General features: G+C 50.4%; 3 protein-coding genes across 4 annotated transcripts; 2 read left to right on the forward strand and 1 right to left on the reverse strand.

Annotated features, from left to right (window-relative positions):
• Nucleotides 1-283: 283 nt before the first annotated feature.
• SLC25A5 (solute carrier family 25 member 5) lies at nucleotides 284-2277 on the forward strand. The gene is made up of 4 exons (XM_064463254.1): nucleotides 284-487; nucleotides 586-1072; nucleotides 1162-1302; nucleotides 1882-2277. Exons 1-4 carry the CDS (start codon nucleotides 377-379, stop codon nucleotides 2037-2039), a joined length of 897 nt encoding a protein of 298 aa, XP_064319324.1. The 5' UTR covers nucleotides 284-376; the 3' UTR covers nucleotides 2040-2277.
• Nucleotides 2278-8271: 5994 nt separating this feature from the next.
• On the reverse strand, nucleotides 8272-13502 carry STEEP1 (STING1 ER exit protein 1). 2 transcript variants are annotated; one of them, XM_064463256.1, is made up of 7 exons: nucleotides 13364-13502; nucleotides 12184-12301; nucleotides 11967-12008; nucleotides 11720-11858; nucleotides 11375-11464; nucleotides 11132-11224; nucleotides 8272-9349 (listed from the first exon to the last, which is right to left on the reverse strand). In XM_064463256.1, the coding sequence occupies exons 2-7, from the start codon at nucleotides 12276-12278 to the stop codon at nucleotides 9287-9289; spliced, it is 522 nt and encodes a 173-aa protein (XP_064319326.1). In that variant the 5' UTR covers nucleotides 12279-12301; nucleotides 13364-13502; the 3' UTR covers nucleotides 8272-9286. The 2 variants fall into 2 exon arrangements, with proteins under 2 accessions (XP_064319326.1, XP_064319325.1); XM_064463255.1 differs by lacking the exon at nucleotides 13364-13502 and adding an exon at nucleotides 12526-12701.
• A 994-nt stretch (nucleotides 13503-14496) lies between these two features.
• On the forward strand, nucleotides 14497-23746 carry UBE2A (ubiquitin conjugating enzyme E2 A). Its single transcript, XM_064463257.1, has 6 exons — nucleotides 14497-14766; nucleotides 15087-15167; nucleotides 15284-15309; nucleotides 20666-20755; nucleotides 21772-21860; nucleotides 22297-23746. The coding sequence occupies exons 1-6, from the start codon at nucleotides 14723-14725 to the stop codon at nucleotides 22423-22425; spliced, it is 459 nt and encodes a 152-aa protein (XP_064319327.1). The 5' UTR covers nucleotides 14497-14722; the 3' UTR covers nucleotides 22426-23746.
• The last annotated feature ends 291 nt before the right edge of the window (nucleotides 23747-24037 follow it).

The following is a 24037-nucleotide window of genomic DNA, read 5'->3' on the forward strand; positions in this document are numbered from 1 at the left end:
AGCCTCCCCCGCTCCCGCCTGGACCACAGGTATTGCCTTCAGGGCGGCACCCGGCTGGCGCAGAGGGGCTGGGGGGAGGTCCCGGGGACGGGGCGGTGTGTGCCCCACGGGGGGTGCCCGGATCCCGACTGGGAGGGGGGGGTGCGTCCCGAGTCGGGGTGTGGGCAGGGGGTGTCCCCGGCCGTGTGCCCCCCATCTCGGTGCTGCGGCGGCCACGCCCCCACCCTCCCGCAGCCAATGGGCGAGCGGGGCGCGGCGGCGCGGCTCGCCCCCGCCCACCTGTCTGCCCCGCCCCTATATAAGGCGGCCATTTCGCCGCCTCCCGCCTCGCCTGGCGTCGCCTTCCCTCGCCTCACCTCGCCCGCCGCCTCCCGCCATGGCCGACACGGCCGTGTCCTTCGCCAAGGATTTCCTCGCCGGCGGGGTGGCGGCCGCCATCTCCAAGACCGCCGTCGCCCCCATCGAGAGGGTGAAGCTGCTGCTGCAGGTGAGCGCCGGGGCCGCCCCCGGGGAGGGGGGCCGGGGGCGGCGGGCCGGGGGCGGAGGGGGAGCGGCGCTGACCGGCGGCGGCTCGGCCCCCCGCAGGTGCAGCACGCCAGCAAGCAGATCGCCGCCGACAAGCAGTACAAGGGCATCATTGACTGCGTGGTGCGCATCCCCCGGGAGCAGGGCGTCCTCTCCTTCTGGCGCGGCAACCTGGCCAACGTGATCCGGTACTTCCCCACCCAGGCCCTCAACTTCGCCTTCAAGGATAAGTACAAGCAGATCTTCCTGGGTGGCGTGGACAAGCGCACCCAGTTCTGGCGGTACTTCGCCGGTAACCTGGCGTCCGGGGGTGCTGCCGGCGCTACCTCCCTCTGCTTCGTCTACCCCCTTGACTTTGCCCGAACCCGCCTGGCAGCGGATGTGGGCAAAGCCGGGGCTGACCGGGAGTTCAGTGGGCTCGGTGACTGCCTGGTCAAAATCTTCCGGTCGGATGGCCTCAGGGGCCTGTACCAGGGCTTCAGTGTCTCTGTCCAGGGCATCATCATCTACAGAGCCGCCTACTTTGGCATCTACGACACCGCGAAGGGTAGGTTGACCAAAACGGTGCTAAAAGGGAGATGCTGGGCTGCAGCAGGTGGCTCACCTGCCGTTCTCATCAAAACCTCCCTCCTGCAGGCATGCTTCCGGACCCAAAGAACACCCACATCGTTGTCAGCTGGATGATCGCTCAGACCGTCACCGCTGTCGCCGGTTTGACCTCCTACCCTTTTGATACGGTTCGTCGTCGCATGATGATGCAGTCCGGCCGTAAAGGAAGTAAGTGTCTACCTCCTTGAGCAGGAATCATCAGGCACCCATGAATCAACAGTTGGTGGTGGAACTGAGGTGAAGGCAGAGTGTAGATACCTTCACCTCTTGTAAACAGTGGGATGCGAGAGGGGCTGCGGAAGCAGGTGTCAGGCAGGGGACACGCATGGGTCAGTCTGCAGCATGTCTCTAAGGTGGTGTGCACAAGTCAGGTATCTGTCAGTAGGGTGGGAACAGCAGAACTTGCCCAAGGATGTTGCAAACTAGTGTCTCTGGGACAAGAAGAGATACCCCTGGGAGCAGGTGCAGCCTGGCTGACTGTGCAATAACTGTTGGGTCTGGAAGTGTTGGTGTCAAAGCAAATAGTACCTGCCTTCTGCTTAAACCGGGCCTTCTAGTGTCTCCTAGGGGTAATGCAGCAGCAGCGTATCTCCTGGGTGATCTTGTCTGCTGATGCACTAATACCAGAGAAAGTCAGTAAATAGGATGCACTTGCGGTTAGGAAGCTGGCAGATACGTTAGGCCATTTCCGACCTGGATGTCAGGGATCATGGGTGTCCGACTCCTAACGCTGTCTGTCTCCCGCAGCTGACATAATGTACACCGGCACCATTGACTGCTGGCGCAAGATTGCCCGGGATGAGGGCTCCAAGGCGTTTTTCAAAGGTGCATGGTCAAATGTACTCCGAGGAATGGGTGGTGCTTTTGTCTTAGTCCTGTATGACGAAATCAAGAAGTACACATAAGTTGTTTCCTGTTGTGAACTGGCATGTTGTTCTATGTAGTCTATGGCCGCTCATGGACTTGTTTGAAAACCGCCTAGTTACTAAACAGTGGCAGCTGATGTTTATACAGGTTGGCATGGGGCAGGGACAACTGCCTGCCCTGTCTTTACCAAGTTATTCCCCCAGACGGGATTCACAATGGTTTCTATTTCAGTCACTCCTGCTTAAAGAGTACAAAGAAATAAAAATGTGAAACCAACTTTCCTTGTCTCATGTTTGCTCTTGCAGCAGCTGCTGCATGAGGGGGGTGGGGGGTCTCTGCAATGATTGCAGAGAGGAGGAGGATGAACCACCTCCATCCTGCGTGCCTTGCCTACCTGTGGCCTCTGGCAGGTGAAGGCTGCGAAGGAAGCTGTATGGTGTTTCCTCCCCAGTGGTGTGGGCTGGAGTGGAGCTCTGAAAGACTCACCCTGCTGATCTCCCCTGAGACCCCAGTGACGAGAGATGATGCACTGGCTGCGTGCCACCAGTCCTGACTCTGGCCTCTCTGCTCCTCGGAGCTGATGAAACCTTGTTTTGAAAGTACCAAGCACCTAAACTTTCTGCTGCGCTGAATGCCTGAGAGGCTGGAGAAATGTCTAAGGGGTATTTGCTGCTGTCCGGAGGAGCAGAGCTGGCATCACATACTCTGGCTTAGAAACCGAGCTACCTACTCGGGCGTGTTAAAACCCAGCCAGAGAATGTAAGTGCAGGTAATTGCTGCTGTTCTGTAAAGCCCCTGGCTAGCCTTGACCTCACACGAGGTGGTGTGCTGTGGGGATGTAGTAGCTGAGCAGAAGCAGACAGCTCCTGTGCCAGGGCTGTGCTTGCTAGGCAGGGAGCCACATCCCCAGGCTCATCTCTTACCCCTGGAAGTTAAGGTTATCCCAGCCCTATGTTCTGGGGGAAGGGGGAAATTTCTTCATGCTGCTGGGCAATTTTGGGAAAACACTGCAAGACTGGGCGATGTGTGTGGCTTGGCCTTTACCCAGACATCTCTGTGGGTCTGTGAGCTGCCTGGTTTCTACCTGGGAAGCTGGGGTGGTGAGTGGATGCTCTCCTGGTCCCCTGCCCTGTGAATCAGCGAGACTTTCCTCACTGCTCCCACACCTTTGGTCCTTCCTGGCTGCCCAGGCCTGCTCAAAGTGGTTCATCTCAATCACTGAAACCGATCTCAACCACTGTCCGAGGCAGGTAAACATGCCTTGTGTTGCAAAGGGCGGTAGTTGTTTTTATTGCTGAAATCTTAAGCGGGGCAGCTGGGCATGAGAGCACAGCACCATCCCACTGCAGCCAGCGTTGGCATGCTTGGGTGCCTGCAAATGGATGCCTGCGTTTGCAATGGGAGATAGTCTTATACTGTGCTGTTGAGCCAAGAGCCTTTGCTGGTGCTTTTCAAGTACTCCTGGGCTCCTGTGGTGTGAGATCCTCCACTGCCAGCCATGGAAACAAAATGGGCTGAAAGTTTCCCCATGAGATGGAGCAATGCCACAAGCAGTGGGCAGCATGCTGCAGGGAGCAGGCAGCAGCCTGGCAGGGGGTGGCACCACCGGGCAGCCCTCTCCTGCTGCACAAATGCAAGTATTTAATTAAGGGCTCTTGGCTCTTATTGCCTCCTGCTGCTAAGCTCTCCTGGATTTCAGGGGCTGTTCTGAAATGCTGCTGGTTGCTGAGCGTGCAGGATCCTTTCCTCTCCTTTCTCCACAAGGGATGCGTGGCTGGGCCGTTAGTACAGGGAGGTAAGTGCATCATTTCAGCTGCAGAGGGATGGGTGACCGAGGCGCTGAGCTGGGCTGTTGTGCCAGGCTGCAAAGGACCTGGGGAACTCTAAGTCCTTAGACCTACAGCACTTCACACTGGGCTTTGGGTGCAGGGCTGGCACTGAGTGAAATGGGTTGTAGCTGCGCATGCTGCCTTTGGGACTGAGGAAACAAGCATGTGTTTCACAGCTTTTTTTTTAGCTCTGAGGCATGGGAGATGTGGGGCAGAGCCTACAATGGGTTTTCCCTGCGCTCTGCCACTGGGGAGCACAGGCCGGCAGCCCCCTCTGGCCTGAGGCCCCCTGGGCGTTTAACCTCCCCCTCCTGGCAGCTCCCCTGGGAGCAGCTTTATCTGGGGAAGCAGGCTTGGGGGATTCAGCTGCTGCTTTTGCCTGCCACAGGAGCACGTTATAGAGGGATTAAGGGCTTTATTCTCGCAGGGAAACTGAGGCATGGCAAAGGGACTGGGGCCAGCCAGTGGCCAGGCAATGAGCTGAGTGCAGTCCCTCCAACACAGCGTTTTGTCCACCAGGCTGTGCTGCCCCAAGGACAGCAGGGGTGGATTTTCCTTTTAAACACGATTCTCTTGTGGGGACTACTGACCATCTCATGCATCCTTACTTCCTCCATGGGAGCTGTGCCCGACCCAGTGTCACGGCCCCTTTGCTGGCAGGGAAGGGTGGGCGAGCGCCTGTAGCGCTGCTTTCATCTCGGCCCCTCGCCTGACGGCCGTAAATCCTAGGCTTAGGAGCTGTTGACACAGATGGCTGCACATGGGATCGTGTGAAACACTTGTCCATGGCTGGGGCAGGTGGCGAGCGGTGCTGGATGTTTGGAATGGCTCAGTGCACACCAGCCCCCCAGGCTGGGCTGGCTGTGGTGCCAGGGGGGGCTGCAGGATGGGGCTGGGACCTTGCCTGCTGGGCTGGAGGCTGTGGACACCACCCCTCACTGGCAGGTTTGGGCACCGGGTAAGGCGAGGCAGGGGCAGCTGCCCTCTCCCTAGGGGGATTTGGGAGGTGCTAATGACAGCAGAGATGCCCCAGGTGGGAGGGGGGAGGAGAGCATCCTACCTCAAGGACCTGACTCGCAAAAGGCCAGTGCAGTGCCAGCTTGTTCATCCCGCCAATCACTTCAGCAGTCATTGGGCTGCCCCAGGCTGTGTGTCTGGGCTCTGGAGTCAGAGGCCCCCCTGCCGCCATGTCCTTCTCACCTTGGGCCAGGCATGGCCCCAGCATCCTCCATGTGCTGCCTGCACTGGTCCAGCAGTGGCTGTCACAGAGGGGCAGGGGAAGATGCAATGCTTCAGGTCGCACAGGGTGAAATTGGTTGTCCCCAGGGGGGTGAGTGTGTTGAAACCGCCTGCGGGACTGATCCTGCCGCTGCCCAGCCATGTGAGGTGTCCCCGTCAGCCGCTCAAAGGACGTGGATCAGGCTGTGGGGCATGAGCTAAAGCTGGCATGCCTGTGGGGACACAGCCCTGTTTCTGTACACCCTGGTGCCATACCGAGTGTGGTGGGGGGAGCAATTTGGGCACACTGAGCCCTCGGGGAACTGCCAAGGCCTGCAGCATCAGAGACGTTCTGAGAGGTGTTGTCCCACCAGGGGTTTGCTGGCTGTCGCTGTCTGATCCTGCTGGGGACATCAGGAGTTACAGCCCTGCCTGCCCGGATGGGGTGGTGTTTTTCTGGCTGACAAGCAAGGAGAGGTTGGCCACTTGTGCTTTGAAATCCACCCAAAAAACCAGCATGCTGGGGCCAGCTAGGTTCATAAGATCTCCCCAATAGAGAGCTGCAAGGCTTCCTCCCCCATCCCTCGGAAGCCAGCTCTACAGCCTTTTAAACAAGCCCATCATTTTTATTTTGTATTTTTAAATGCCTGGATGTGGCAGTGCCCCACGGACCTGTGGGGCTCTTCAGCATAACAACAGCAAAAGCTGCATCTAGTTTGATTTAGGCTGCTCAGTCAGTACTGATCCAAAGCGCCTCACATTGTCATACAACAAAAAATTAGTGTGCATTTTTTAATATTCATTGCAATAGTCTTGGGAGTCAGCGTGAGCCATCTGTATGCCAGTCTAGTGGGTGAAATAGCAGAAACACGGAGCACGGCCCACGGAGAGCTGTAGTAGCTGACCAGAAATATTTGCCTTCAGGTTTTAAGGCTGAGCTCTGCACATGGTCTGGTCACTGCCAGCCACCCTGGTGCCATTGCCCTGTGGGGATGCACATGGAACTGGGAAGCTGAGAGCATCCCCGCCGGGGCTCGCTGCTGCCGTGTCCCGCAGGCAGGCCCTTGCTGCGGGGTGGTGGGTGCAGTGCCCCCCCCCCCAGCTCCCTGCAGCACATCCCAGGGCATGAAGCACCAGCCTCAGGTGCAAAGCAAGGGAACTATCGGCGCTTGCTCCCTTGAAGGCAGCTTTCTGCCCTGTGCAGCTGTGCTGGGTGGGAACATCTTTCTCATGCCATGTGCAGGGCTACAGGGCCAGAACAGCAAGGCCAGGCACCGCCGCAGGGCTCCGCAGGGAGACAGCCCTCACCAGGCTCCCAAGGTCCAGCTCCCTCTGGGCTATTAACCTGCCCAGAGCCCAGGCAGATAAATGCTGAATAGCAGCTTCTGAACAAGCCTTAGTGTTATCCAGTGCCCCGGAGCCTCTGTGATAGCACCAGCTGCGTTGCTCCCCAGGTACAGCTGCAATTAACACCAACAAGGTTGCGGTCACCGGTACCGCTGCTCTCCAGTGTTTACAAACTGCGGGGGGGCTTTTTTACAGGTTATGAGGAACAAGGCAGCACTGCTACCCATGGAGCTGTTCTGACATGGCAATGCAGACGAGGTTCTTGCAAAGGCGTGTGGAAACTGGACTGGACTAAGCCATGAAACACCAAGTCTGGCCATGTGTGGCATTATTTTTGGACTATATCTCCTCCTCCACCTTTACTTCACACGCTACTTTGCTTTGCAATACCGCTACATCCGGACAAGTTCTTGTGCGCAGTATAGTGCTCAGTTAAACAAACTAATCGCCTGCCTACAGATGTAGAAAACCTAATGTTGGCTTTTACAGTAACACAAGACCTGACTTTTCTTCCATCTGAACACTGCTGCAGATTACCCAGTTGTTACGGGGGTGTGGGAAGCTCTGCAGAATGGCTAGTTTTACCTATTATAATAGGACATTTAACCTGCTTCCTGTTGCTATAGTCAGCTAACATCTTTTAATTCATTTAGACCTAGAAATTAAAAGCCCAACTTGACTTAAATTGTTGTGAATTTGATCTAGTTAGGGTAAGAAATACATACTTAATAATGCATTGGATCAGATTCTCTGTGTTGTTGTTTCAGCCACTGACTGCATACCTAGAGGGTATTAAAAGTATCTCAGGGACTGCTAACACGACAAACTACATACTTGTGAGCCAAACTAAGCAGATCTGTAATGACAAGAATGAAAACCACTGACTGAACATGGGCTGGTCTAAAAGCCAGAAAGGAGGAGTGCTTGTGCTGTGAACACTGCCTCAGGGCTCAGGATGCACTGCGGAGGAATTCGATGGTAGTTGGCAGCTGCTACTTCAGGCAACTTGTGCTGAACGGTGCACTCGCCAGATGCTGTTTGCGCTCGCCAAACTGGTCCTTGCCCCTCCTGGCAGCCCCTTCACAGCCCCACGGCAGCTGAAGCCCTGCGTTTAGTCACTCCCAACCTTAACCCTAACTGTAAAATGCACAAGCCCTGAGTCAGCTTTTGTGCTGGGTGCCACTTCAAGCAGGACCGTTCTTTGTCCTTTATGACAACCGGTGACTGAGAAGTCTGCATCGCAGAAGACCTCACACGGGTCAAAACCTGTTTGCAAATTTCAGAGTCTTTGACTCCTGCTTGGAAAAAAACTTCCTAATTTTAATAGAGCCCAACCTGCTGTTACTCAGGGCTTGGGTCGCTCCCAGGGGAACCGCGAGGCCCTCGCCTGGCCGGACCGTGCTACTGCACTTGGAAAAGGAGTTCGTGCAACGGGGTTGTACCCGCTCATTCCTCCTGCCCTTCCCACGTGTTACACACCTCCTTGTAACTGCTTAAGTGAAGAGCCCCTGGATGTAAGATTCTGGAAACAGGCTTCAGATTAGCAGATGATCAGCGGTGAACAAGACCAGCGCTGCTTGAGTTAACCCGAACACGTGCTTACCCAGCCTGGCATTAAATTGGCATGCGACTGATGCCTCCCAGCTCTGGAGCAGTGTTTGCTCCATCCCTTACACCTTATTTTCCCACAGAAAGGAAGGACACATCCTTAGACTAAGCAGACCTGAGTTTTCCCAGTCAGGGTTATAAAGCCAGATGGAAAATCTGTACTGATTATAGGAAGTCTTCCATAATAATTGCAGGAGATGAAGCATCTTAATCATTGCTCATGTTACTTTACGATACTTGGCAGAGTAAGAACATCCTAGGAAAAATATTTTAATTCAAATCCATAGCATGGTATTTAATCCCAAGTAGAGCAACAGAGACATGGGCTACAGAGCACTGTTATTGCATCACACAAGAGACATAAAATACTATTTCCCAAACAAGGTACTTTACACACCAATTCTTAACATTATCTTTATCCAAGTCCTTAGTGGCCAGTGCATTCACAACCATTCTCCTTCATATTTTACGACTCCAAATATCGATACTGATTTGTAGAACGGGTTAGTTCAGACATGCAGTTGTATTCCACTTTAAATGATCACCAATCATATCAGTAGCTTCCAACTATGTATTTGTACCCATTCATGGTATAATACACAGGCAGTCCTTGTTTTCAGTAGCTTAAAACAGGGTTGAATGTCATGTTCTTGTATCGGGCAGTATCTGTTGGGGCAGTGTACTTCCACACAACTGCAGCTTTCCAATGTTCAGCAGGAGCTGAGACTTAAGGCTACAGCCAGGCCTGTGCTGGCTGCCTCTGACAGCCCTGCATCTGAGTCGTTCCAGACTCTGTTGGAATGGCATGTCTCTCAGGCTGCTGCATATTTTGGACGCATTTAAAATAACAAAATGAACAACAGGCACAGAGCTTACTTTTGTAATGATTTCTTTGTTGTACAGTCGACCTACTGTTCTAATACATTTGCAGAAGTCTTACACATTTGAAAACCACCAAAATAAAAAGACAGGTACCTAAAGGTGCACTGAACTCCGGATGGCACCCAGCGAAGAGTTTCCCAAAAGTAAATATTCTGGCTGGAACAGCTTGCTCATAACACTGGGTCTGTGGAGAACTGTAGTTTCAGCAAAGTCTCCAGCGCCATTGGAGTTATTACAATTGGTACCGGAGTATCGCTTATGACAGAGAGGTACTCATCCTCTGAGCTGGCTGTAGCACGTTGCCCTTGAATGTTGTCTGTTACTTCGGCTTTGCTGACAGATCTGCGATAGCTCCTGGTAGCTTTCTCCCATCTCCAAATACCCAGCAGACGTGCAGCATTTCATTTGAACTGGTTATCAATCAGGGTCCCTTTCATCTTGGCTTTCTTGGCTTCCAACTCAGCCTGAATAAGAAAATTAAGACAGAATGAAATAATGACAGGATATGTTTCCCTTCAGTGCTCCCGTGACATTTGGTCTTCTTGTCTGAACACTGTCTGAACTGGGAGGAGTTGGCCAGGGGAGGGAGGCAGCGATCGTGGCTCGGGGACAGGCAGCATCTGTTGGCGGGTAGTGAGCGGTTGTATTGTTTGTGTTTTTTTCCCTTTTCCTTTTTATTATAATTATTGTTACTATTATCATAATCAATATTATCATTATTATTTTATCCTAATTATTAAACTGTTCCTATCTCAACCCACAAGTTTTCTTTCTTTGCTTTTGCTCTTCCGATTCTCTCCCCCATCCCACAGGGGTGGGGGGAGTGAGTGAGCAGCTGCGTGTTCAGTTGCTGACTGGGGCTGAACCACAACAGTCGTTTTTGGCGCCCAACATGGAGCACGAAGGGTTGAGATAATAACAGTTGCTGTTCACAGCGTAGACTCTGTTCTCAATATTAGTTTATCTGATCTGCACCATGCTCTTGTATTTGCTGGGTCTGTTAAAGATTGGTGTTGGGTTTTGTGGTCTGCTGTGCTCTGCAGTGATTAGTGATGTTTTCCCTGGGAGAGTTGTTTTTAAAACATAGGCCTTGAGTTTTATTTGGTATTTGAAGTTTATATTGAAGCCGTTACTACATGTCAGGTACCACCTCATGGATATAATTAGCAATTATACCTCCTTCTCTGGGAGTTTTTTTATGGAGAAAATACAGAACGGCACCTTAGCTACCATCTTCTATAATGTCTCCTCTCTCATCACAACAACTTTTCAGTATCTTGAACATCCTTGGGTAGTTAAGATATATCTGTTGATATTGCTTTGGCAGACCATTTCAGCTCTAAGGTTAATAAGCAATAAGAATATCATCCAGATGTCTGCCCCAAGGCTGGACAGCTATGGGTGGCAGGGTACGTGGGATAGTATGGGCAAATGCCTGTGACGGTGGGCACCCCCAGTGTATTGGGACTTCACTCCTGAACAAGTGCAGAATCCTGAAAAAATTAGTAGAATATTTGGAGAAAGTATGTTGTCACCCTGGCAACTCCAGAGAGATACAAATCACTGCAATGTGCTGGGGCCTGGCCCATGCTTTTCACACCAGGAACAAGAGTAGCTCAAGATCTTTGCTGATGCCCTCCTCTCCTAAGGTATAAAACAAGGTCTGCCTTCAAAATCATAAAAACCCCAAGACTAACTGCACAGGAGACAACTTCATACTTTCTATCCTCAGATGGAAGCTGCACATTTTCTCCCCCTCCCATCTACTACTCTCCTGTCACAGCAGGTAAGATCAGCTGTGATGTTCTTGCCATTAATTCTCCAGGTGACCCTCCTGGTAGCAGCTGAGCTCCACAGGTCCTCAGCTTGCCCTGGTGCCTCATGGCAAAGACCTGCTCTGCTAAGCAGGCTTGAGAGCACAGCATTAGGGGTGCTCTGGCTGGCAAAGCCACGGCCTGGTTTCCCTTCCTTCGCTCCTTGTCCAACAGGTCAGGGGAGTCTCCCTGCAAAAGCTCTGCTGGCTGCTCTTCAGTTAGCTCTATAGGTAATTGGACACCATTTTAAGTTTGGGAGGACTATAAGAACTTTTCTACAAAACCTGTAAAGGACAAGTCATCCTCACAAAGGATTTGACATCCTTACCCATGACTGTACCAGAACCTCCCTATACTTGTAGTCCAATCTGCAACACAGCTTTTATGTACAAAGCCCACAGATCCATGTTCAACACCAAAGAAAACACTCACCAGTTCCTGTAGCCTTCTTTTGCTCATGCCTTTGCGTTCCAGCTGTTTCTCAATCACCTTTGCATTCTGTGCATAGGAGTCTGCAATCTCCCTCTGAAACACAGACAATGTCACTTTGCAACAGCAATAACACCAAAGTAACACCACCTCATCCAAATGGTGAGACGATCACTGGCTCTGATCAGTGTCCGAGGCAGCTGCCCAGTTCAGATGCGACTGCCACCAAGGGCAGGCAAAACTCACTGCTTCAATCTCCTCCTCCTCTTCATCAATTGTGGAGACGGTGACAGAGCTGAACTTGCCCATGTCTTTGGTCCGTTTGGTCATCATCACCTGAGTGAGAAGCAGAGTATTTTGTTAAACCCTGGGAACAGCCGTGCCACTAGGGATCACTTTCCCCTCCAAGCCTTTTTAAGGCTTTTCATGCAAGTCATTAAGATTACCTGAACTCCATGGGTGGCAAAGGAAAATTATCCCCAGTGATTTCTTTCTTTTTTTCTCCCCTCTGCCCCCACCATGAAGTGATTTTACTCACCACACCTTTTTGAAAAGCAGAGATAGCCTTTTAACTTCTCTAAAGCTAATTACCTTTTTGGGAGGTTCTTGTTTCTGAGTATATATGTTTGTTTTCCCAAAACCCTGGCCAAATTTGACCACGGCACCATCAACAATGAACGTCACGGGAGCATTCTTTTGCTGGTGTTGATAAAAGAGCAGCAGTCCACACCTGGAAACAGATTCGCATGTAGCTGTGAGGAAACCTGGATTCTGGATTCCTATGGTTACCACAAAAACAGACTCTAAAAGTCACTACAGAGCCACCACAGTCACTCACTTGCCGCACTTCTTCCTGAACTGCCGCTCTATGCCTTCTGGCCTGGGGGAGAGAGGAGGAGCTTGAGAGGAGCGCGGAGGCAGCAGGCACTGGTGCCTGGCTGAGGGACCCCAGCGGGTCAGGAGGCAAGGCCGGAACAGGGCAGCCCCTTCCCCGGGCGGCAGAGGGGCTCTCAGAGGGACGGGGTGGGCACAGGACGGGGTCGGCCGCGTCCCACCTTCGCAGGAAGACGCTCTCCTCCTCCTCCGCGTTGCAGAACTTGTGGGCGTGCTTGGCGGCGTCCATCACCCGGGCTCGGTCCCGCGGCCGCATCGGCAGCTTCTCCAGCTGGCAGTCTGCGGGGCGACGGCGGGGCTGGACTGGCGGCGGGGCCGGGACGGGCACCCGCGCTACACCCGGCCGCCTCACGGGCCCTCAGAGCTGCAGGACCCTGGCCTAACCTCGGCCCGCCCGCAGCCCAGCCCCCGGCCTATCCCCCGTCCCACCCGCGGCCTACCCCGGGCCTACCGCCCGGCCCAAGCCCGGCCTACCCACGTCCTAGCCCCGGCCCGCGGCTCACCCAGCACCAGCACCATCTGCCCGCACAGGCAGTAGTAGACATGAAGCGGCTTCTCCCCATCGTCGTACTCCTCGCGGTCCCGGGTGTCGGAGCAGACGACGGAGCGAGACACCACCTTGGGCATGGCGGCGCCGGGCCCCGGCCTCCCCTCCCGCCCTGCCTCCCCGCGGGCCCGGCCCCCGCCGCAGCGCAGCTCCGCCCGCGCAGCCCGAGCTCCGGAGCGGGGGTTGGTAGGAGCGGCCTGTGCGCTCTCCTCGCGGCTGTTTTTTGGTTTGCTTGGTTGCGTTTTTTTCCCCCATTTTCACAAAACGTGGTCGTTTCTCCCGAAATGAGAAGCGGGGGATGTTGGTGTGCACCAGAGGGGCCATAGGCACTCCGCTTCCAAGCCCGGGATAGCGCAGTATGATTGCAGGTTAAATGCAAACTACAATGGCAAAATGTAGGCCTTACATCATTTCTCTTAACAAACAAGCTAGCCTGAAGTTGGCCCAGCGATGCTCCAAACCCTGGGGAATGGGGAAGACAGTCACACTGTTTCCCTTCATAGAATCATAGAATAATTAAGGTTGGAAAGACCTCTAAAATCATCAAGTCCACCTGTCAATCCAACACCCCCAGGCCTCCTAAACCATGTCCCAAAGTGCCCTGTCTACACATTTTTTAACACCTCCAGGGATGGTGACTCTACCACCTCCATGAGCAGCCTATTCCAATGCCCGACAACCCTTCTGGTGAAGAAATTTTTCCTAATATCCAATCTAAACCTCCCCTGACACAGCTTGAGGCCATTTTCTCTTGTCCTATCACTAGTAACTTGGGAGAAGAGACCAACACTCACCTCACCACATCCTCCTTTCAGGTCATTGTAAAGAGCAACAAGGTCTCCTCCCAGCCTCCTCCAGTCTAAACAATGCGAGTTCCCTCAGCCACCCCTCGTGACACGTGCTCTAGACTGTTCAGCAGCTTTGTTGCCCTTCTCTGGACACGCTCCAGCACCTCAATGTCCTTTGCACGCAGTCTCAGGCAGTGCCATCCATGCCTCTGTCATCACCTGGGAAGTAGCTACTCTAGGCAACAGCAGAGAGAAATTCTTTAATCCCAAAGGCAATAAAAAAGGTGTAAAAGAGATTATTTTCCCTTGGAAAAAGCTCCCTCTAGAAGCAGAAAGTGCAGCACAGCAAGTTGTGCTGGTTTTGGCTGGGGTAGAGTTAATTTTTCTTCACAGCAGTGAGCGTGGGGCTGTCTTCAGTTTTTGCTGAAAACAGTGTTGATAACAGGGATGTTTCATTCCTGCTGAGCAGGGCTTGCACAGAGTCAAGGCCTTTTCTGCCTCTCACCCCGCCCCACCAGCGAGGGGCTGGGGGTGCACAGGGGGTTGGGAGGGGACACAGCTGGTACAGTGACGCCAACTGATCCAAGGGATGTCCCACACCATATGGCATCATACTCAGCATACAGAGCTGTGGGAAGAAGAGGGAAGGGGCAATGGGATTTGCCTTCCCAAGTCACCATTACATGAGATGGAGCCCTGCTTTCCTGGGGACGGCTGAACCTCTGCCTGCCCATGAGAGGGAGGGAGTGAATTCCTTGTTTTGCTTTGCTTGTGTGCACGGCCTTTGCTCTCCCTATTAAACTGTCTTTATCTCAACCCACGAGTTTTCTCACTCTCACTCTTCCCATCCTCTCTTCCACCCCTCCGGGGCTGTGACCCAGCGCCTGTGCCGCGCCGAACCGCCGGCCGGGTTTACGCCACGACAGAGCCCAAGGGACAAGACCGCTCCTGCCGCCACCGGGCGCCCCGCCCCCGCCACTTCCGGCCCGCCCTCCCTCCGCGGTGACGCCACGGGCCGCATTCCCCCCCCGCGCTCCCGCCGTTGGTACAGCCCCCGGCCCTGGGCGCCGCCCCTCGCCCCCGAGCCGCGGTGGTAGAGGCCGGGCGGGGGGGGGGAGGCTCAGCGGCATCCGGCTCCGCCCCCTCTCCCCGCGGCAGTTGGTACGTCCCGGGATCGCCCGGCAGCAGGCGCAGGAGTCGGTGCAGCCCGGGGCCTCACCCCCGCGCCCGCCTCAGTGGTAGAGGCCGCGATCGTTCCTGTTCGTCAGCGCCGCCGTTGCCTCAGTCGGAGCTCGCTGCCGCCGCCTCCGGGCGCTTCCTACTCCCTCTGACAGTGTATGAGTGATCTATAACCCTGAGCCCGCCATGTCCACTCCGGCCCGTAGGCGCCTCATGCGGGACTTCAAGAGGTACTGAGGCCGCCGGCTGAGGGGAGCGGGGAGGGCGGGCTGGAGGAGGAGGAGGAGGGGGGAGGTGGAAGAGGGTGAAGGGCCCGGTTCTACCGGGGGAGGAGGGGGGCAGCACAACATGGCGGCGGGGTAGGGCGCGCTCCGCTGATTGCGTAGCGCCAGCCGGCGCTGCCTGCCTGCGGGTTACGCTGTTTGCGCAGGGGCGTGTAGCTACCTGCCTGAGTTACGCGAAGTGCGCAGGGGCGGTCGCCGCCGGGAGGGGGGTGTACCGGGGAGGGGGGCCGCGGAACCGTTTCCTCAGCCCTCCCCGTGCCCCGCAGACTGCAGGAGGATCCCCCGGCCGGGGTGAGCGGGGCCCCCTCCGAGAACAACATCATGGTCTGGAACGCCGTCATCTTCGGGTGAGTGTGGGCGGCGGGGGCCGGGGCCGGTGGGCGCCGCGCTGCCGGCCGGGGGGGCCGGGGCCGGGCCGGGCTGCCCGCCGGGTAACGCTGTGCTCTGCTTTTCCCTCCTCTAGGCCCGAGGGGACCCCTTTCGAGGACGGTAAGTGGGGCGGCGTGCCGGCCCGGGGTTTGGCTCTCTCGGGGTAAGCTGCTGCTGTTTGACACGGCCCTCACAGGTCGCTGCCGTGGCCTTTCCAACAGGTGTGGGGCTGGGAGGGGGCGCGGGAGCCTATTCACCTCACCTCATGTCTCTGGGCTGCTCCCAGAACTTACACAAATATTATTTTTTTTTTTAATCCTACTCCAGGAAAGCATTGTAGAGTTAGATTGCTCTGTTGATTTACAGAAGCATACAGATTAGCTTGTAGGGGCTTGCTTGTCATCACTAAATCTGAGTGTCCCAACCCTAATTTAGTATAACATTTTAAGGACCTCCAAGCTTTTCTGTTGAGCCCTGGATTGTGTTTTTTAGGGACACTCATATTCGGAGCAGTGTCAAAAACCTGGTATACAACTGTTGTTGTTTGTTCTGAGTTCTGGTTTTTCTGAGGCTGGAAGTCTTTTGTGAGTAAGTCCCAACACAAGTCAGTTGAAGTAGGAGATCGGCTGAATGTTTGAGGAAGTTCAGAACAGATTTTTTTTGTTTCTTAGCATCTACTTCACCCTGCTACAGTCAGTATCATTCAGGGTTAAAGATTAGAAGGACTTTTTAACTTTAAAAGCTGACTAAATAGGTCCTTGCAACATACCTGTGTCCTAGGAGTTTCTGTCTGGCCTTACTGTCTTTTATAGCTTTACTGATGCTGTATGAATACTTCAACATCTTTGTGAAAACTTGTTAGACATGAAATACTGTCTAACTGAAATCAGTGGTGCATTTTTTTAAGGTACTTTCAGTGCAGGCTGTAATTAATCCTAGATCTCCATGACTCATGACAAAAGCATAGGAAAAATTCCTTAACTCTCATGTTGTTCTTGGCTAACTCCTTTGTCTTTGTTTATCCTCGGTGATGGCACCTGTGGGCATGCCTGTAAATTGCAGATTCTTTTTTTCTGTGAAGATTTTGAAGATTTTAAATATTTCAGGCCTAAGAAAACTCCAAAGGCTCCAGTTACTTTTTTTTTTGGATGCATTTGATTAGTTAAGAAACGTGCTATAGTAGCTGCTTCAGAAGTGTAATGTTTAGAACCTGAGTATTCCACAATATCGTATAACAGAACAGGCAGACTAAATGTATTCTGTTATCTCATCTTGTATACCTTAAAGACGGGCTCCCTTAAACTTAAGTGAGGGTTGCGAGAGCTGCTTAGGTCCTTGGGTGCGCTGCCACTAACAAAGTGATTCACTGTTCAGAGCAGAAAGCCGTCGTCTCACAGTGTTGTTTCCTTGTTCAGGCTCTTCCCGCTCAGTGTGGGCTTAACAGGTGCTATGAGGGCTTCTTTCCATATATTTCCATTTAGCTGCAGAAGGTTGGAAGACTGCTTTTGAGAGCCCTGACATACCGATTTCGTCTGTGCTTTCCACTGTGGCAGCGCCGTGTCTTTATCTCAAATACTTAGGATGTGTTGCACTCACAGCAGTTTGAAGTTCAAACAGATGTTTGAGTCTTCTACTGCTGTCCTACTGCCTCGGTTGATCTAATAATATAATCTCGGTGTGTGAGGGATTGTTCTTTTCATAGCAAAGTGTGTGTTTTCACAGTACGCGCTCAGGAAAACAGATATGTCTTGTGTTGCAGGATATGCTTATCTTCTTTTCTCTGGGACATCTCTTACATTGTGCTAGATAACAAAATACTAGGTGGTGCCTAGAGATACGAGTGTACTGGTGCCTCAGCTGTCCTTTTCCTTTAAGTAGCTGGAGTAGCATAGTTCAGATAATGGTAGCACAGTTCAGATGCAGTTTAGCTTAACATAGGTAAAACTAAGGAAATTTTTATTTAATAGTATTGAACTGTTAGATTGGGCTTGTTTTGTAACTGTGCAGGCCCTTGTGACTCAAAGGTACGCTGGAGCTCTGTAATCCTGACAAAGCCTTTGCAGGGCAGTGTTCTTCTGAAGCTGCTTTGTACTTTCATTTTTAGGCTGTGTCACTTCCTGGTGATACTGGAAGACTTCCTATAGCTTAGTTCTTGTGAAAGTAGCCTGTGAAATTTTTAATTAGAGGTGTAATGATCAACATCATGAGAATTACTGTTCTTTATGCTCATTTTGGTGAGACCCTTCTCTAGACTCAGCTTCTGAGGTTCCTTATCTTTGTCTGGACTGAAAACCTTGGGTTCAAACACGTTTGTTTACTTGCTGTGCAGCATAATGCAGCTAACAGCCCTCCCTCCCCTCCGCCCCCAGACGTTAGGGGGTGTTTTCACAACTCTGTGCGCAGGCTGACTCGGCCTAGGAGCAACTACTAATTTAGATAGGCATAACTTCCATCTTCTGGTTTAAGAGGATTCGATTGCAGGTGTCTGCAGTTGGACCCCGGGGATATTTATCCTGCCCTTCACCCTATTTCTAAGAACTATATGTGTGTGGCATCTAAAGTTGGTAGTGCTGTCACAGTGATGGAAACCCAGGCTCTCCCAGTCCTTCAGACCTGTTTCTCTGAAACTGGATGATGATACTGTGGTTAGTGCAGGATTCCTGGCTTAGAGAGAGTAAAGGAACACAGCTATTGTAGTATCCTGTCTTGCTGTCATCATGCAGGAGGCTTGAACAGAGAAGGCAAGGCATTTGCCTTCTGTATGTTTGTTCCTTGCTATGGAATACAGATTCTGTATCCTCATGCAGGAGAGGATGAGATTGTCCCTACTTTACAGACAGTGGAATAGAGGGGGCTGCTCTTCCTCCTTGCAGTGAGGAGGGCCCGGCACGGGCATGGGTGCTGCTCTGGAAGGGGTTGCTTGGGCTGGCATACAGGTTGTGGAGAAGCCTCTGTGTTAGCCCTGTGAGGACCTTATATCCTGAGGTAGGAGAAACAGATCAATGAGGTAGGTAAGCACAGGAGAGAAGAGACTGTTCTCCTAAGATCAGGGTTGATCCTAATATCAGTAATGACAGAGACACTGATAATTTATGTTTTTAAATTGGCTGTCTAGGGCAAGTTGCAAGGAATACCCGTTAAAAGCTTTAAAATTAGTGACAGACGAGACTGGACACTGAAGGCCTCATCCCCAGCAGTATGTGTCGTGATACCTATTTCACATGCGTGGTCTTTCAGTGTGAGTGACCCGTGGACTTGGGTTCGTTGAATCTCTACATTTGTCCTTTAATAAAGCTCAACAACGAGGTGTTGCATACCACGAAGCTCTTTCATAGAGCCATTGCTACTCTGGGTCTTGACTTGGATGTTTGAGTAGGTAGATACTCCAGCTGGAAGCTGTCCAACCATTCACTCAGATTTGTGTTAAAAGTAATGCCGGCCTGTCCCTGGTGGGACAGATAGCTTCCCTTTCTTTCAGTAGTTCTAAATGGATTCCAAGACCAAACTGCCCATTATTGCTTTTTGGCCACCCAGTCTGTCCGCTCTGCTCCCACTTCAGTCAGTCTTCTAGAATAGCATTCATTTTCTCAAGTGTGCTTGTTGAACTCTATTTGATGGTTTGTGCTCAGTTTTCAGCCTACTGCTTGCTTAGTCACTCTTCCACAGAAGAAAGTGCCTGCTTTCTTGCCTCATAAGGAGGCTACTGAGAACCAGAACTGGGGCAGGGAGAGCTGGGAATCTGTTAAGATTTAGAATCAAATCTCCAAGTGTTCGATTCTAAAGGGCCAGTATTGCCTGGGGTTGTCACTGTGTAGGGGAGGACAGGTAGTCCTGAGCTGATGTTGGCAGCTGGTAGTTGTTGTTACTAACTTTCCAGGGCTGGCTTAGATCTGAGATCAGTTTGACTCTGTGCCTCTGGATTAGCTGGAGTAAAGCTTCAAAGCCCCACTGCAGACTTCCGCTAATTTAAACAATCTCAACTATACTACTCCTGTTCTTTTGTTTTACAGTAAGATAGCATGCCGTTGGTGCTCTGCTCTTATGTTGTTAGGCTGCTAATAAAAAACAAACATGCAAAAACTTATTTTTAGGATGTTGAGGCTTCCCACTGCTGTACAGAAAGCTCTGAAGCATCTGTACTCTGTCTTCATGTGCAGACTGGAACGTCAAAGCAATGACCTTCATCTCTTGCAACTCAGTGTTGTAGTTTACCTCCTTATAAAGGAAGGAGTCCCTGGGGAATAGCGCTGGCCCTTACTGATCTGAAAAAAGGGAAAAGGGTTTGAAAAATCTGTTCTCTGGCTACCAGTTGTTGGCATGTGTTTGCCAGCTAAATGAAGGAGTATGTTAATTACGTTAGGGCTGGAAAACTCCCTCACGGTAGGAAGCAAGGATGAGCTCTATACCTGGGCCTCTGAGTTTTACTGTGGGCACCAAGTTGCAGGTGTTTGTGTGTGTGACACCTGTCACTGATACATAAGAATGCCTTTTCAAAAAAGGTAACATATCTGCCCTGGCAGCTTGTTACAGCTGTTACTATAAGGTGCCTTCCTTTTACAGGAGAGCTATATGTTTATTTGAAGGTGTTTTGGATATTTCTGTCTAGGCAGACCGGGGAACTTCATAAACTGCCTCCTGGATTGGTTGGTCTGAGGCAATGGCATGGTAGAGAGAAGCTTGAAGTGGAGTACATAGAGTTCCTTAGTTGCTGATCTGAAGCCCTAGCAGTGCTTAGTCCCTTGGACCCATATTTATGCAGCTGAGTTGTCAGACTTCTTATTCTTACATTGTCGTAGCCTGAGGAGAAGGGCTAAAATACTTATGTTGGTGCAGGCTGTTAAAATGACTGGATTGGGACTTAAGTTTTCTGTTTCTGCTTAATCAGCTTTTCTACAAAGACGACTAGTTAGTGTGAAGTAAATGATCAGATTTTTATTTTGAAGTGTCTGATTTGGATGCTCCTTTCCATACTACTTTTCTACAATAAGACCTGATTACCTTACAGTTGTTGATAAAAATGTATTTTCTTGAAATTTAAATAGGAAATAAATCAGAAGGCCCTTGTCATGATCGCATATCCCAGTCTTTAGGACTTACTAAATCACGGCCTGTTGCACAGATGGTTATACACCCACTTGTGCTGTTTTTACAGTGCGCTGGGATTAGGCTTTGTGGAAGAAAACCTGAAGGGCAGATTTATTTCCTTACACAAACCTTTTGATGGGTTGTTGGTTTTGGCAATAAAGTAAGTCACAGCAGATACTCTTGTACCAGTACTGTCTGCTGCTTCGGCGTTAATCATTAACTTTGAAGAGAGCAGAAGAGTCATTGTAGGACTGAGCAATCTGTATTCCATATCCAACATGCGTGTATGAGCACAATAGTATCAGTTTGTGCTTGTGGAGGGATGCTACTTATTTATCCCTTGTGTAAATACATTCTGGTTAAGGGTTACTTACCTCTCTTTCAACTCCAGGAACTTTCAAACTTACAATAGAATTCACAGAAGAATATCCGAATAAGCCACCTACTGTTAGATTCGTCTCTAAAATGTTTCATCCAAATGGTAAGTACTGACAGTGCTTTTTATTTTGTTTGTTTTTGGTTTTAGTTAGAGCTTGCTGTAGTGCTGTAGAAAAAGGTCTATTTATTATAAAAGTTTCCACAATCTAAGAAGCTAGCAAAATTCCATGTGGTTCTGTGTAGTTTTGGTTAGGATGAATGTGGGAGCAGTGCTCAGGTTTGAAATGAAAAGGGTACTAGAAGGAGCCTCTTACCTTCAGGTGTTAGAGCACAGTATTGGTGAGACGCTCTTCTCTCTCAGCTGCCTGTTGTTAAACCTTGGAGGTGAATATATTCTTAAATAGCAGTGCCTTGGACCTTTGTCTATACATATGGCATAGACAGCATGACACTGCTGAATGCAGTTGTCTTTTAGCACTTCCCAGAAATGCCTGTAAGAATGATATACCTTGAAATGTAGTGTTAGTTTCCCATTATAGCCAGTGATAGTAAGATCATTTAATTAAGCCCCTTCTTAGGTCATTGAAGGTTGGAGATGAATTCCTTGCCTCCACACAAATACGAGCTTTGAGAAGAAATACCACAAACCTTCAAATGCAGCAAGTCAACATGTGTGGGTGAAGTGCACTGAGGGAGGGGTCTTCTAAAGCTGCTGTGAGAAAGGTGACTGGACACCCAGTGTTGTAGATATTTTCTAGGGAAACCTTAGGTGAAAACAGCTTTTTCCTTGTGCTCTTTATTTGTTCACTTTTGGGTAGCTTAAGTTTTTTTGCCTTAAAAGCTATCCATGGTTTTCCATAGTAGTAGCTGCAATGTCACAGAGAAGCTTGATGTTGAAGAATAAGCAGAGGTTGAGTTTAAATACAGCAGGCAGCTGTCAGTAACAAGCTTCACCTCTTCCTACCTACAGGCTTGTTTGCTGGATTTAAGTCTGTCAGACACTATTGACTTTTGCAGTGTTTGTCGGTACGTAGGTTTTCAGGATCAGGCAATACTAGGAAAAATGTGAGCAGCTGTACAACCTCCTGTTTTAAGCCATTCTTCTTGAACCTTTTCTAGTCTATGCAGATGGTAGTATATGTCTGGATATTCTTCAGAATCGTTGGAGTCCTACTTATGATGTCTCCTCCATCTTAACATCCATACAGGTAAAAAGAAGTCTGCATGAAAGGGTAGACTGAAATTAGGATGCTTTGACAAAAACCGCTTGGGAAACACTTTGGTTTTTTCCCCTTTTGCTCCCGACAGCCAGTTACAGCAGCTGTACCTTGGTATTAGCTAAAGTGCGAATACTTCCCAGATGTAAATTGAGCAGACAGTGACAGCGGTGGTCGCTGAAGGGACCTGCCCAGCGATTGCACTCCCTGGGTATTGCCACTTGGCTGGCAATTAAGCGGCCATGTGTGCTGCTAAGAGTAATGCTGTTGGCTAAAGCTTCCAGTAATGTACAGCTGGAACAATGTGACATACCTTACCTGTATCTAGATGAACTTCTGCGCTCTTGTTAGTATGGATAGCTCAAGGAGTATGTTGGGAAGCTATGTGTACTTCCACATGCCTAAGAATCTTTTTCTCTTTGCACAGTCCCTATTGGATGAGCCAAATCCTAACAGTCCAGCAAACAGCCAGGCAGCTCAGCTATACCAAGAGAATAAGCGGGAATATGAAAAACGGGTTTCTGCAATAGTAGAACAGAGCTGGCGTGACTGTTGACCCAGGATGATGCAAATGAACACTCTGTTGATGAGGAAAACAAACAAAGTGTCTCAGTCATCTTTTTCCTCCTAGCATTTACTTTGAAAGCAGAATAGCTGTTGTGCTGTTGCCACCCTCCCTTGCTGAAGCTTCTTCTCCTTGGACATCAGAAAGCACCCACCTTGAAGTCAAATGTTCTGTACTTGGGTTACTTGCAAAAGAGTTACTGATGCTGAATTCATTTTTTGTGGTCCCTCTCCAGTCTTAGGGCAGTATTGTGCATTTCTGTAGTGTACACTAAGCTTTTAATTGTAATTGTGTTATACACAGTGATGCTTATGTGTAGCTTGATAAAGGGATGTTTATATACATACACATTTTTTAACTGATATTAACTAAAGTGCTGATCTGTCCAGGCTGGTCATTTACCTCTACTATTGGTTTAGACCCCGCTGCATTTGTAAGTACTGAGTGAAGAAATAACCTTGTTTCCCTTTTGTATTGGTTTATCAGTTCCTTACTCATGGAAAAAAAACCCTCCAACTCTTGATTCCAATTCAAGACTGTGGAATGCTAGTTACTTTGGCACTTCACACACAAGATTTATGTACAGATATACGTAAATCACTACAGTTTTGGTACTTGATCTTTGCTTAGGGTGAAAACAACCCCTCTTTTTTAATTTTATTTTATTTTAAAGGACGTTCCTACAGAGACTGCTTCAGTAAGTTTCTGTAGTCCTGTCACTGAGGCATTACTGGACAAAACCAGGTAGAGCTGTGGTACTCTGAGCAAAAGACCTTCCACACTAAGGAAGAGGAAAAACCTGGAGCACTCTAGCAGTGGAATTACTCTCCTTCAGTGTCTTTATCCTGCCCCTTGTCTTTACCTGTGAAAGATAAGTTACTTGGGATCCAACTTTGCCTCGTGGAAAGTTTGAATAATGTAGGATAAAGGGTAGGCACCTGAGTCTCTGCAGTTTCTGCTCTTTGTAGATTACTGTGTGGTTTGTGTGAGCTACTGCTGCATGCTTGAGTTACTTCCATAAAACTGAAGGGAAACTGTTTTTTCAATTCTGAAAAAAAAAATGCCATTTGTAAGTCCAGACTCACTTTTTTGGTAAGGCCAAGTTTCTACATTTGGGTACAGTACCTTAAGCAGCAGTGTGGGATGAGGAAACCTACAATTGTGTTGTCCACTGTTCCAGTGTCTTTTGTGTGCACATTGGTCTGTTAGTTGAGAAGTTTAACTTTGCACAAGTAACCCATGTAAGAAACTGTACATTTTTCAAAAGTTGTAAATAAAGTGTAACCTTAGTGCTTATTGTATAAATAGGCAAGAGGTGTGTGGCTGTGGTTATTTGACTGGGGTGGCAGGAGCCTGGTGGGGGATGGAGTGTCGGGTAGGAGCTTACAGCAGGGCTGCGGAATACTTGCTAACCTTCTGGGGTGTCTGGGCAAATGCTGTGCTAGTGCAGGGATAACAAACTCAGCCCTTGTAGCTGGAGGGAGGCGGCCTGAGGGGCAAAGGAGGGAATACAGGCTGGGACCAACCAGCTAGCAGGGAAATGGAGAGACAAGTCTTCACCAAACAGTCGCTTGCTGGAAGCTCAGCTCTGTGTCATGCCTAG

This window comes from Phalacrocorax carbo, chromosome 11 (genome assembly GCF_963921805.1).
Source record: "Phalacrocorax carbo chromosome 11, bPhaCar2.1, whole genome shotgun sequence".
NCBI lineage: Eukaryota > Metazoa > Chordata > Aves > Suliformes > Phalacrocoracidae > Phalacrocorax > Phalacrocorax carbo.

Bases quoted from the DNA above. Each gene is read 5' to 3' on its own strand.
- SLC25A5 (XM_064463254.1), top strand. From the start codon at position 377: ATGGCCGACACGGCCGTGTCCTTCGCCAAGGATTTCCTCGCCGGCGGG. The intron at 488-585 runs GTGAGCGCCGGG...GGCCCCCCGCAG, and splicing joins GGGTGAAGCTGCTGCTGCAG to GTGCAGCACGCCAGCAAGCA. The intron at 1,073-1,161 runs GTAGGTTGACCA...TCCCTCCTGCAG, and splicing joins CATCTACGACACCGCGAAGG to GCATGCTTCCGGACCCAAAG.
- STEEP1 (XM_064463255.1), bottom strand. From the start codon at position 12,649: ATGCCCAAGGTGGTGTCTCGCTCCGTCGTCTGCTCCGACACCCGGGAC. The intron at 11,859-11,966 runs GTGAGTGACTGT...ATCTGTTTCCAG, and splicing joins TTCAGGAAGAAGTGCGGCAA to GTGTGGACTGCTGCTCTTTT. The intron at 11,465-11,719 runs GTAATTAGCTTT...CTTCTCACTCAG, and splicing joins AACAAGAACCTCCCAAAAAG to GTGATGATGACCAAACGGAC.
- UBE2A (XM_064463257.1), top strand. From the start codon at position 14,723: ATGTCCACTCCGGCCCGTAGGCGCCTCATGCGGGACTTCAAGAG. The intron at 15,310-20,665 runs GTAAGTGGGGCG...TTTCAACTCCAG, and splicing joins GGGGACCCCTTTCGAGGACG to GAACTTTCAAACTTACAATA. The intron at 20,756-21,771 runs GTAAGTACTGAC...AACCTTTTCTAG, and splicing joins TAAAATGTTTCATCCAAATG to TCTATGCAGATGGTAGTATA.